Here is a 14,084-nt window from a genome sequence, read left to right as displayed (position 1 = left end):
TTTCTGTAGTGGTAGAGAGAGTGATCATTACATAGCAACCTCAATTAAGGCAAGGATTCAGGTGGCAGGTAAAACAGGTTAAAAAGGATAAAAAGTTGACATAATATCAACTTAAATACTTAAAACCTTCATGCTCTAATCCTAATTTCAAAACACCCCAAATCTAAAAAAGTCCGTAAAAAATCTTTTACACACGAAACACGTTAAAAATCCCCTTTACACTGCAATGCTCACTGTTACGAAGTATGCGTCAATCTATGTAATGATCATTCTGGCATAGACAAAAACCTGAAGAAGGTAACAGTAGGATCCCGAAACGTTGTTTTTTCGCAAAACAGATATTCACGAAAAAAAAAAAAAAAAAAAAGGTAAAGTGCTCCCCTGTGCATAGCACAACGCCATGAAGGCGTATAGGGGTGTGGGGGTAACGCCCCACACTTTCTTGATCCGGTCGTGAGTGGGGGTGATGTGATCAGCATCACGCCCCTGACCACCTTTACCCCCCAGGGTTTCCCCCAGGTACCCATGTTATTCGACGCTGGGTGGGTGCCGGGGCCGCTTCCATCGTTAGAAAAGTTCCCGGATTTAAACCAGCCGGGGATCGAACCCGGGACCTTTAGCATGGTAGTCAGACACGTTACCAACTGAGCCACCGCGGCCAGATATTCACGAAACGTAAGTATTTCATAGTGTATATATTTTTATATTATACTTTTAATATTAAACACAAGTGTAGTCATTGTTATAAGAATTACTGAAACATGTCTGATTTTATAGAAATTTAACTTGATGGCACCTTTTTTCCAGGTTTTTTAATAGACTTTATATCTGGGCCTGTGTCGGTTGGCTTCACATCTGCTGCTGCAATCATCATTGCCACGACGCAGATAAAGGATGTGTTGGGGCTGACATTCCCTGGTAGTAAGTTCCTTGATGTGTGGGAGAACCTGTTCGAACACATATCCGAGACTAAACTCTGGGACACGCTCCTCGGGTTTACTTGTATGGCTGTGCTGCTACTCTTAAGGGTAAGAAGAATATTTCTGTTTGCAATTTTCTACAATCTAACATATAAGTACAATTATTTTTTACTTTTTGTGCTAAACTTTTTGGAATCCTTCAGTATTGGGGGTTTTGCTGCTCTTCCTCGACCCCCTCCCAGTTCAGAAACCAAAGTCGATAATTCATTTTCAAATATTTATTCAAAGCTTTACAAAAATACCAAGGGGGCCAATGCTAACAGAATCCTTTCTGAAGACAGCGAGCCTGGGTCGCCTAAAAATATTTGGAATTCCTGAAACATATGTGAAACAGGTTTTATACTTGGAATCAGCGGCGGCTCGAAGGCCAGAGCCGTCGTGCCATGGCACTACCCTCAGCAGAAACTCATACCTCGCCAAAGTATTGTTAAATTAATACATTTCATTTATAATTTATATTGAAGGAGATTCGAATCTTGCAATCGATCAAGCTGATGACCGCCCCAGCCTTCACGCGGCATCGCCAGCTGCTTCATACCCTCGCGAGGCAACGGTCCGAGCTGCCCAAAAGCTGGCCTAACAAAGTTGACATGTGCAGAGGGTTGTAGAAGTCTCAGCGGGGAACAAGGTGGTGGGAGGGGAACGGGGTAGCCATAAGACACCAGCCGAGCCCATTTTCGCTTGGCAGGACGAGGGACATAGCTGCCACCTTTAGAGATAAATCGCTAAATTTGACTGATTTGTAAACCCATTAGAAGTAATTCGTGAGAAAGGTACTATCTACTTTTCTGCCTACTTTTGTAAAATTAACGTAGTATTTATCCACAGTTAAATGAACATTTAGATATAAGATAGATGCGTCCAAAAGACCATCCAGACTTTTAAATTTTTTATAAAGTAAAATAATCCTATGGTGATGCGAGTTTCCTTTGACTTTTTACAAATGTCTAGAATATTTTTGACGTCCAGTTGGAATACGTGTGCATTGGGGGAGATGTTGAGAGGATTTGATTTTCCCTTCCTCCTGTAATTGTTGTGTTTTTAGGGCAGTATCTTGTACAAAATATAGATTAGTGAGTGAAGATTAATCGGATTAGTGCGTTGTTACTTATCTCACACACTGTTTTCCAAACGAGGATAAATTAAAAGTTAAACATCTTGGCCAGTGGCGCAACCACATGGAGCGGTCGAGGGGATCATTGCGGAGGTTTTCTTTTTTTCGATTTCTTGATCACGTTGGCACTACCCATCATAGTAGCTGCCGGCCGCCACTGCTTGGAATCACAGCCCACCTATTAACTCCTCCACTTTAACTTCTGGACATCCTTTTTTCAGGGTTGTTTCTAGTTCAGACTGAAAATTCCATTGTGATTGCTCCAAAAATTCCTTTTCAAGCTCTTAAATTTTCTGTTGTTTGATAAGGTGTTTTAATCCCCCTCCCCTGACAAGAATTCGAAGCTGGTGCCTCTGGCTTTCTAGTGCACTATTTATAAACCACCTTCTCCCAAGCTGTTTGTCATTTAACCTGTATTTTGTCCCATAAAACACATGATTATGTAGTGCATTGCAACTGTGCATAGTACTCTTTAAGTATTAAGAGTAATTATGGGTGAATCCCCCTCCCTCCACTAAAAGTTTTTTTGTCTATGGCCATGGCAGGATGTGAAACATGAGAACTCGCAGGATTAGAAATCATCTAACAATAAACACTGTCTTGGATAATATCATTATCAACAGATAATGGTAGAAGGCATTGCTAGCACATCATCCCCGTACCTTTAAATGCAATCAAGATATAACAATAAATTCAGGATTATTAGATTTCGTATAACAGCTCATGTGATCACAGATTAAAGCTTGGCTGATGCCAACGAATCTGTTTTCGAAATTACCTCTCCTTTTGACAAACCGTTGAGGTATTTCAAATTCTCAAAATTTACATCTGCTTACAATTCTTTCGCATGAATCTTTGTGTGGTTTGCTTTTGTCTATATATTCACCATATTTTAATTGGCGTACATAGCCTGAAACTATTGTGAATATCTAAGACAAGAGTGAAAGCAAATAACATAAAGATTCACGTAAATACTCTAGGATGTAATTTTTCAGAATTTCAAATATCATAGTGGTTTTTTCAAAGAAGGAATTTCGAAAACTGATTTGTTGCCTTCGTCCAAAGGTTCAGCCAAGCCTTAAGTCTGTATATATGATTTAAATGCATTACCAACTTCGTAAAGAAGATTTTGTCATGATTAGCCAGCATGCTAAGTAAGACAAATGCAAATATAAAAAGTTGTTCATGTGTATTGAAACATCAAGAAAATGAAGAAGCTGTACCACACAGATAAAAGTCTCAAATACAGCCCCAAATCTTTAGAGAAAGGTTATTTATTGTCCTCCCTGCTTGAATTTTAAAGAAAACCCAAAAGTTGAGTCCAGTAGCGTGCGTTGACCATTTAGATAGCAGAAGCACTGAATATATAATTTTTAAATAAACAATAGTACATCAAGGGGCAGGTTGCCTTGATAAAAACACCGCCGCCACTGCTTTGCGGCATTTTAGTCTTTCACAGGCTCCTCTCTACACTTTCGGGTTGTCTTATCCTGGGAATTATGCAAAATTCGATTTGCATTCCGAAGCAGTGCTTCGGTAGCTTACCTTGTATGCACGCCACTGGTTAAGTCCATTGAAAAAATTTCATAAGGTGGGTCCGAGAATAATGGATATCCATTTACACTGTTGTATTTTTTTTAAACACACATTATTTTTATTGTGAATCCTCCTGTAGTAACTAATGTGTTACACAAAAGTACTCAATGTTGTACTTATTTTTCATGCATGAATCACAATTTCATTGTCCGAGAGTTAACCTGCATTTTTGTTTGGTATTTTCAGAAAGCCAAAGATATCCCATGTGGGCCTGAAGATTCAAATAAAAAGACTTTCATCCAGAAGGTGATAAAGCAATCCTTATGGCTTATATCAACAGCAAGGAATATATTTGTTGTTGTAATATGCGCTATAATGGCCTCTGTCTTCGAAGCTCATGGACAAACACCATTTGTTTTAACAGGTTTGTAAATAGCTGAATAGGTTATAAAAAGTGGTATGCATTCAGAATCTCTGGTTACAGAGTTTTTCATATGGTGAGAGCTAGGTGGTAGAACAGGCTAGGACCGAAACTCGCTCTGTAGGAAATAAAAAGACTATTAAAGGTACTCATCTGGACATGTATCCATGTCTAATCGAATATTTCACCAACAGCTGTGAGTTTACTACAAAGTACTTGGTTAGCACACTAGATAGGTATGTAGTAAAAGTCACAGGTCCAGTGGCTCAACTTATGTGGGCCTGTGAGACTCAAACCCACCCAAAACTTTGCCTGATATTTTAGAATAAATTCCCCCATGCTTAAGGAAACATCATGTTTCATCATTATATACTAAAGAATTCTCCCAACTTAATTACTGAGTTTTATCCAAATATTTGATAATAATTTGTTGCATCTCCAATGTAATACTTTTCAGTGTTCTGTATTATGTACATTATCTGTGGTCACATTGTTTTGTTAGGAAAGTAAATCCCACTTTAGATGAACGCATTTCCTTTAATATTTTTGCTAGCATAAATGCTACAGGGTTTGTCCGGGAAGTAATGAAACTGGCCACTGTATGGTGTTCCAGTTGTCAACAGCGCGTCCGCCACGAGCGGGATTGGTGGTGGAGGTTCTTAGCTAACCAATGCTACCCGGATCAGTCACTTCCGAGCTCGGGTAGAGTAAGGGTCACTTATCACGCAAACCGTGTTTAAAAACTACGTCGAAATTTTTGGAAGCTCAAAATGCAGCATTCGCTTTGAGCAACGATATGCCATTAAATGTTGCTTCAAGCTTGGAAAAACTGCAGCAGAGATGTTCAGCATGATTATGGAGGCCTACCAGGTCCAAGCCCTGTCAAAGAGCCCTGGTTTTCCTTTGTCATGGAGATTTCAAGAACGGAAGGGAAAACGTAAAGGATGACTAACGCTCTGGACGCCCTTCGACTAAAATGTCCTCAAGGTCCAGACAATGTTCATTGCCTTCTTTGACAAGAAAGGGGTGGTACACAAAGAATTGCTGCCTCAAGGGAAGACTGTCAACGCTGCTTACTACGTGGAAGTCGTCAAACGCCTGCGAGACAGTCAATCGGGTCCGACCAGAGATTGCCAAATGCTGAAAGATCCATCATGATAATGTGCCGAGTCACACCGCGTTCATTGTGATGTCATTACTGGCTAGAATCAGCATTGCCATATTGCCGCAGCCAACGTACAATCTCGACATGAGACCAGCGAACTTTTTTCTGTTCCCCAAGCTCAAAAGAAGCTTGAAAGGTCACCATTTTGACAATGTGTTGGCCATCCAAGCAGCAAGAACTGGTTTTCTGATGTGGTTGTCGGAAGCTGACTTCCATGTGGTTGTCGGAAGCTGACTTCCTGGAGGCGTACCCTGCGTGGAAATCGCGCTGGCAGCAGTGTGTTGATAACCAAGGAGAGTACTTTGAAGAATTTTATCAAGTTGTACCAATTGGATCAATAAATTTTATTTCCTGGGCCCAGTCTCATTACTTTCCGGACAAACCCTGTATGTAAATGCTTCCAAAAATCTCATAGCAGATAGTACATTAGACGGAAACATTTCATTTAACATATTGGTAAGCTTTTGCGATTACAATGTTTACTATATGCTGCATGAAAGGCACGTCGAGGTACACCATCTATGGTGAGTGCTCTACAATTGAAACAACTAAAATATTCTTCTATACGTGTACAATAAATGTTGTAAAACTTGTATTTATGCAGCACCATTGTTTTGTACCTAATAACGTTTTGTAGGAGACGTTATTCCTCTCTCTTGAATAGTTATTGGCTTTTAAAAATGTGAAGTAATACATTGTTTACATCTCACATGGCCGCCATTACATCTGCACTTGTGACCTAGAGGTTGCTTCTGGTTGGTTATGCTACGAGAAATGCTACGGAAATAGGATGGATCCTATTCTTGAGAAATGCCATGAAATATTTCACATTACACGGTAGCATTTTGGTCATGGCATAAAAGTTTAGGAAAATGCTTTCGTCTAAGCGGGCCCAAGGAAAGATAAGAACTTATAATCAGGATGAGGATTGATAGACACCAAAAACTCCCAAAATAGCAAAAAGCACTGAAAATACAAAGTAGTCACTAAAATTGATGAATATAGACAGATTTTTCAATATTTTCCCAGATTAGGCTCTCAAAAAGTAATTATCTTCAAAATAGGCACTCCTAACTAAAAATAAGCAAATAATAATCCTCTATAAAATTCATGTACTCTTCTCAGAATTAACTTGAAACAGTTTTTCAACCCAAAATCTACATATTATGGCCAAGGAACCGAAAGGCATTTTAGACAAATCCTGAGCCTACTTATGACACATATTATTGCATAAAATTATAAAACACATCTCAGAGTTCAGCCACATCCAATTTTTTTTTTTCAAAAGTTGGCACCACTGCACAAGTCCGTCGTAGCTTCAATACCCACCATCGACAAAAGGAAAATTGGTCACTTGAAGACCAAAGAAGAGGTGATCTCTCGAAACATAATGTTGGACAATGGATAGTGCCCAATTAATAGTGCATACTAATGTAGAACCATTGTCACTAATATGCAGAAAATGATTAGCTTGGTGGTAGAATTCAAACCTAATACCAAAGAGCTAGGTTCGATCCCAGTTCAGCTATCATTTTCATTTAACTTTTAAATAAATTATAACCAGAAGAATAATATTATACAAGGGTTTTTAAAGATTGACTTAGATTTTTAAATACGGAGAAACTAGTACTCACTTTTATCCACGAAGCTGTTTTTTCTTTTTAGATTAATTTCAGTGGGCACTGCAATTAAATTTAAAATCTTTCTAATATTAATGCTGATATTTATTATAAACTGTACATTGGTATCCAGTCAGTTAATTGTAAAAGTTACTAAGATAGTTGTACCGAAACCATAACAAATGTTGTCAGCAAGCAATGTACATTTTCAACAAATTTCATTGACATTAAAAGATTTTTGCATTTTCTTTCAGGGCATGTAAAACCAGGTCTTCCAACATTCCAACCTCCACCATTTTCAGCTGAGGTTAACAACCACACCTATTCGTTTCTGGAGATGTCTTCCAGCTTAGGCTCAGCAACAGTTGTTGTTCCACTCTTAGCCATATTGGAAAACATTGCAATAGCAAAAGCGTTTTGTAAGTATGTGTGTCCTTAAGTAATTATAAACAATTGTATGCAATATCTTGTTTGGTGTTAAAATTTGGAACTACATTTCATGCTACGTAGGTACCTTGCCTGTGACTTTTTAATCATGGACATTTCAGGCAAGTTGGAGGAAGGGAACTGAAGCATGCATCTCCCCAATAATCCACAAAAAATTATTTGTATGATATTTGTGTACAAGAAAGTAAGTTCCGTTATTTCTAGTGTTCAATCCCTAATATATATACATATTTCCCATGATAAAACTGTTGAAATCCAATGCATACATGGTTGGACTATGCCAGGGGTTCCCAAAATTTCTCGTTTCACGGCACCCTTAATGTCTCGAAATCTTTCAGCATTGCCCAAGTCAGAATGTAGGCCTATCTAACACTTGCAATGTTAGTTAGTTAGGTTTCTTGCCTTAAGTTAAAAAATAAACACACATTTCAAATTCAGAAACATTTTATGTGCAAAAGTACTAAATAAGCACGTATTTGGAACAATCATATCATTGACTAACAAGTAAGTGTCATTTCCGTGAAAATATTGGAACATTTTGTGGTGCGCCTGTAAACCATTCATGGCACCACAGTGCACACTTTGGGAACCGCTGGACTATGCCATTCTCTTATCTAACTGTTGAGTTGACCTGGACTGATAATTTATCTAGTGGCTTGTTATTCATCAACAGTTGCTATTTGTTGACTTTTTGGTTGAATTGGAAATTTCAGTTACAGTTTTATGTAACACTAGTACACAATTCGCAATTAAAATTACCACCTGAGCGCTAGTGTCGCTTCCAATATGCCCACTCTGTGTAGGATAAATCTTTGTTTACATTCAGTAGTAGTACGTAATAGCAGCGTGTTGTCATGGCTGGTATGGAAGAACATTAAATTACGCAATATTTTTTAATATTACGAATGCGATGTGAATTCCAGGGACTTTAACAAAGGTGAAGTTGTGCTGAGAATGATTCATTTAATTATGATAGGCCAAAATAACACGAAAACTCAGACGAAAGTAATGTATACGCACTGGTGCTGTGCTTCAGGTTGTAACTGGGGCTCTCGGAAATGATTTGAAAATAATGCAATTCACCTGTATTTGCAAAGCTTGGGCAGGAGACAAATGTAAACATACCATTCCATGGGGTGGCAACACATGTAGACTTTTCACTTGTCTTGACCCACAAAACGATTTGCAGTGAGAAACTGAACAGAAGAAGTTATTCTTTCGAACACATGCTTTGAGACATCAACACAACACCCTATCCTACATAGAGCAGTACCGGAAAATCCCACCAGATGTCATATCGGATAATTTTAATCACGAATAGTATTAGTGCTTTATGAGGAACATTCTTTCAGTACGACATTTGGTGAAATATGTCATTGATAGTCTGCTTTTCAATTGTTATGGTAAGAGAAATGTTGATTTTTTTAATATTAGTTATTTTGTGGTAATGAGAAGGATAAATTATGGAGAGAGCAAAGCAGAACCAATACCTATACTGATGTATTGGTTCGATTTTAATCACCGATACTAGCCAATTCTTTACGGGAGTACAAGTGTTTCGCTGAGTCCACAAAAATGTCACAGGAAAGTTTCATGGTGTTCAAATATCCTGGAAATTATGCAAAATGCATAATTGTTATTACTTTTGCAACATCATTGTTGGGATAAATCATCATATGAGAATCAGAGAAAAATGCAGTTTTCAGTTTTGTTAAAATAAACTCCTCTGTGGAGCTCCATTGGCATATCTCCACTTCTAGTCCTTAGCATTAAGGTAGAGTCATGTATATCCAATTAACTGACTCTTGTTAAAATAGTCAAACGTATTACTAAGAATACATTATTTTCTCTCCTGTAAATTTGAAAAATTGGAGTTACGTCCCTCTGGTTCTCACACGATAAAATGGGTTTTGTGATGAAATGAGTGCCTCATGCGAATTTATTAATATTTAAAAGCAAAACTTTGGTGGATTGCTGTGATAGTGGTGTTGAATTGGTATGGGTTTAAAAGTCAGCTCAAGGGATGAGAACTACTATAAAAATAGATTAAGAAACAGACAATGTTTCATTTGTATGCATTCTTGTTTGACAGCTGATGGGCGGAAAGCAGTGGATGCTACCCAGGAGATGCTTGCCATCGGCCTCTGCAACATAGCCGCCTCCTTTGCGAGCTCCATGCCCATATCCGGGGCCCTGTCCAGAGGAGCCGTGAATCATGCCAGCGGAGTTTCCACACCTTTGGGTGGCATCTACACAGGTGTGTATCGTCCATGTATACAAAGGGGGTGGGGAGTTTCCCACTCTGGTAACTTGTACCCTATCTGATACTGAGTCTGATGTATTGGTATCGAAAGTTTTTTGGGGTTTTTATTCATTTGTACCTTAGCCGATACTTTCTCGGCATTTGGATCATTCATGGGATCCACAAAAATGTCGTGCAACACTTTGGAAGTTAGGCAAAATTTTAGGTTTCCATTCATTTTGCATCCATCGTATGTGAAAAAAAAGTGCATTTTATTTATTTATTTATTTATTTATTTACTTAAAGTTTCAGATACAATACTGAAAGACCATTTTATACTGAAACTGTAGCAACAAGAAGAAAAAAATAACAACAACAAAACAAGACAATACAAAATGGCAGACAAAAAATGTTACATCTACATTCTTAGTGATTGTTGGAAACTGTGTTCTGACAAGAAAATATCAACATTTACAGACTGCTGTAGAGGAGAGAGCCTTGTAGCGGGAATTTGAAAGAGCTTTACGTTGCGGGTTGGCCGTGAGGGTACTCGCAGATGAAATTGGTTGACAAGGAATTCGGTTTTAATTTTGCCATTAATTATTTTATTCAAAAATTTCATGTCTGCTAGTTCGTGACGAGTATGTGGGGACTGGATGTTCAAAATGGACATAATATCTGTTTTATGGAGGTGTCCGAGAGAAGGTATTCTATGGTGAGCAATGGCGAGGAAAAAGCTGAGGACAGAACCAAGCCTGGAAAGATTAGTTTTAGAAGTCATAGTCTAGATGGGAGAGATAAAGGATTTGAAAAATATGCTAATTGCCGATTGGTTTTGGATTTCAGGGAACCTATACAGAATGCCAAGGAGACGCATGGTTCGTTTAGTAGTATATGTAATGTGATCATTGAAGTTTAGCTTTTCGTCGATGATAACACCAAGATCTCTTTGAGAGGAAACTTTTTTGATGGGACTGTTTTCGAGAATATACATAACATCACATAACAAATATATTTACAACTTTTAATTGTTACAATTTTCAAGAATCTTGAATTAATAAGAATATCGGTATTGGTTCAAAGTTGTATCAGCTCAGCCCTAATATTATTTTCATTGTTTTGAAGTGTTTATTCCTGTAAGAAGACTTTTTGGGAGGAAAATCATAGCATTTCGTAGAAATATTACCGATTTAGTTAGTTGTACCCATCTATACTATTTTGTGAATCTCCTTTCCTACCATAATATCATTTCCAGAGAGAGTGACTGCACTAGGGGGGGATTGGCGTTACTTGAGGTTACTTCATTTTGTAAACCAGTTTTAAAATTGAAACTTGACTTGTTACTCATGATTTATTGTAGACACGATATGAACACTTAATGGACTAAGAAACTAGAGTACTTTTTTTTTGTAATAAATAATGAATACACAAAAATACGTTAGAGTATTGAAATTGGTCTACTTACGTAAGTGAGTATGTATTCGTATGTGAACTACGTTTCGGAAGCTTTACTGCTTCCTTCTTCAGGTTGTCGTATTTTCGGCTTGGAATATCAAGCCACGTCAGAGAAGTGTCATGCAAGGATACTGGGTGAAAGGTTTGGGTTAAAAACACTTCATAGTGCTCGACATATGCAGAATTAAAACTACCCTTGTTAAAAACCCTTAAAACTCTCGATGTTTGATTTGTTTTATCAACTCTTAAATTATGCTAAATGCAACTAATTATGTAATTTTAAGTTCAATTTAAGCAACATTTGAGAATTTCGCACATCAAATCAATTACAGTGGATCAACCAACCATTTAAATGCATTCAGTATAGTGCTTGAAAATGTTGGAGAAAATTCATAATTGGGAACGGCGGCTCGTGTTTCATTTGTAAACTCGAACGTTCTTCCAATTTCATCTCATAAAATGTTCGTTTGCTAAATCGGAGATAAGGAAAAGATGAAAAGAAGAGGTTTGAAACAAGTCCGTTGGACAAGTACAAAATGCATTTCCTCAAAGTATCTTCCATTGAATTCAATTTATCTCTCTCCCAGGGACGCATGTTTAGAGAGGATGCTAGATTTTACCATCATGCCAAACACAGTGTGCAGGTGCCAACGAAGTTCAAATTATACTAGGTTTAGAACCATAATGCTAGGGTTGGTATCACTGAATGAGGAAGCGAATGCTTCTTCCTCGCTGGACCATGTAACTGAGCAACCCCCTTCCTCTCCCTTCCACACCCCTCACTCATCCCGCTGTAGGTGGAAGATCGAGGTTCCTAAGCAACAGGGAAGACTATTGTTTTTGGCGGCAGCTGGAGCAAGCAAGTGATAGTGAACAGTAGCGAACCTGGTTAAGTGTACGCACATTGCGATCTTAATATTTAATGCACATTTAACTCTTAAAAAGTAGAGAACTGGAAATAAGTACAAATGAACTGTAGGAAGTTCCTCACTTCTTACATGGAGGAATCTCACCCGGTTCAATTCTTGGTGGAAATCAGAGTTGCCAGCTTTGTATTAATTGGAGATGGTTGCATGCTCAAGAATTTTGTAAGAAATGGAGGGAATATGATTCTAAGTAGGAGAAGGTGGTTAAGTTTCTTCACCAACATGATCTCTAATATTGATCAGTATTCGAGACTGTATGATTTGTCTCTAGGGAGAGAGAAAAAAAATTATATCCTGCCCCAACTTGACTTGCTAGGGACTATTGAAGCACTGAAGAATTTGAATGTCTACATTCATTAACTTATTGGTCTTTGAACATTGTAATATATGGTAAACCCCAAATTAGTTCATTACATATGCTCAAGAAAGTAAATGACAGAAAATATGCATTTGTTAGACTGTTCTCCATGTTCAGCTGTGATATTTTTAATACTACCGCACAGCTTTCTGTATTGATTATTGAGTATACATTATGCCTTGATAACACCACAACATGGCATGTACTCTTCTACCAGGCTTTACTGAATCGAAAATGACTGACAAGCATTGCCTGTTTTGTTAGTGTACCTCACCTAGTGTTTTTGTTGAACAATAATGAATTTTCTTTTGTTGCAGGCATCCTCGTCATCCTTTCTCTCCAGATGTTCACTCCATATTTCTTTTACATCCCGAAGGCATCTTTGGCCGCCGTTATTATTGCTGCAGTCGTTTTCATGGTGGAATTCCATGTTGTAAAACCTATTTGGAAATCTAAAAGTAAGTATCCTGAATCGTGTTTTACGGTAGTAGCATTACTTTACACATAATTTTCGATGATACGGAGATTTTATTCGGATATGAACTAGATGAGTTCTGGCCAATTTCCCAAACTTCTGAGAGCAAACAAATTGAATCCCACAAGGTGAGAATTGCATTGAAAATGTAGAAACCTATTTTGATATTTGTTGGTATCAAAAGAGAATCTCTTCATCCTTACTATCAGGAAAACTGTAGAAGATTTCCAATCATTTTTATTCTTTCAGTAAGCCTAACCAGAATTACATACCGGGTGGTCCAAAAGACCCGAAACGGTCACATATCGTGAGAAATACACATCAAATCGAAAAACGAAAAAATACATGTTTAATAAGTGAAAGAAAGCTATTCAATGATATCACACTTGATTCCCAACCCCCGCTCCCTTGGGGGTGGGGTGGGGGCAACTGTGAAATTTTAAATAGAAACCCCCATTTTGTATTGTAGAATCAGAAAGAGGACTTCATTCAGAGCCCAACGAGCTATCAACCATCCTCCTAGCTCAATTAGGAACGGAGATATGGCGATTTTAAATTTTTGCAAGAAAAAAAAAAAAGAAAAAAAGAAAAAAAAAGAAACTTGAAAATTTCATAAACCCCAAAAAAATTCTCTGCCCTTAATTGAGCTAGAATGAAAGCGGAAAGCGATTGCAGATTCGGAATCTACACGTCAAGATCTTTCAATAGAGTATATGGAAAGTGTGTGTGTGTGTCTATGATCACATGCAGATTCAGATTCCTTTGAAAATTTTTTGGGGCTGATGAAATTTTCACTTTTTGAGGGGGGGCGGAAAATTTAAAATCTTCATATCTTCGTTCCTAATTGAGCTAGGAGGATGGTTGATAGCTCGTTGGACTCGAAGGAAGTCCTCTTTCAGATTCTACAATACAAAATGGGGGTTTCTATTTAAAATTTCACAGTTTCCCCTGCCCCACCCCCTGGGGATGGGATGGGGAATCAAGTGTGATATCATTGAATAGCTTTCTTTCACTTATTAAACACATATATTTTCGTTTTCCGATTCGATGTGTATTTCTCACGATATGTGATTGTTCCGGGACTTTTGGACCACCCGGCAGGGGCGCCGACTTGTCAAAATTATTGGGGGGGCTCTGATCACTGAAATAAATTAATGAATGACTCACTCCCTCTCTTTTTTAAAAATAAAAATTACGTCTTCGTATAGCAGTTTTTAAGCATCTATTATATTCCTCATGCAAATGAAATTTAACATGAAAAACGTTTATGTCTATTGTGTCTGCTCATTTGTTTTTTAGATAACAATTAACATTTTTATTGAAAAGTATGTATTTACATTAAGAGA

General features: G+C 37.8%; 1 protein-coding gene across 3 annotated transcripts in view; it reads left to right on the top strand.

The window, feature by feature from the left end:
* Positions 1-14,084, top strand: part of LOC145977955 (sodium-independent sulfate anion transporter-like) — a 239,366-nt gene that overhangs the window by 212,367 nt on the left and 12,915 nt on the right. For all 3 annotated transcript variants that reach the window (XM_083110299.1, XM_083110300.1, XM_083110298.1), the window contains 5 exons: positions 808-1,028; positions 3,877-4,054; positions 7,090-7,254; positions 9,375-9,539; positions 12,581-12,721. In XM_083110299.1, the coding sequence (XP_082966425.1) occupies positions 808-1,028; positions 3,877-4,054; positions 7,090-7,254; positions 9,375-9,539; positions 12,581-12,721 (870 nt within the window). The remainder of the gene's footprint in view (positions 1-807; positions 1,029-3,876; positions 4,055-7,089; positions 7,255-9,374; positions 9,540-12,580; positions 12,722-14,084) is intronic.

Source organism: Lepisma saccharinum, chromosome 24 (assembly GCF_977018435.1).
Source record: "Lepisma saccharinum chromosome 24, izLepSacc3.1, whole genome shotgun sequence".
Taxonomy (NCBI): Eukaryota; Metazoa; Arthropoda; class Insecta; order Zygentoma; family Lepismatidae; genus Lepisma; species Lepisma saccharinum.
The sequence above is the reverse complement of the archived record's forward strand: the minus strand, read 5'-3'. Positions and strand labels throughout refer to the sequence as shown.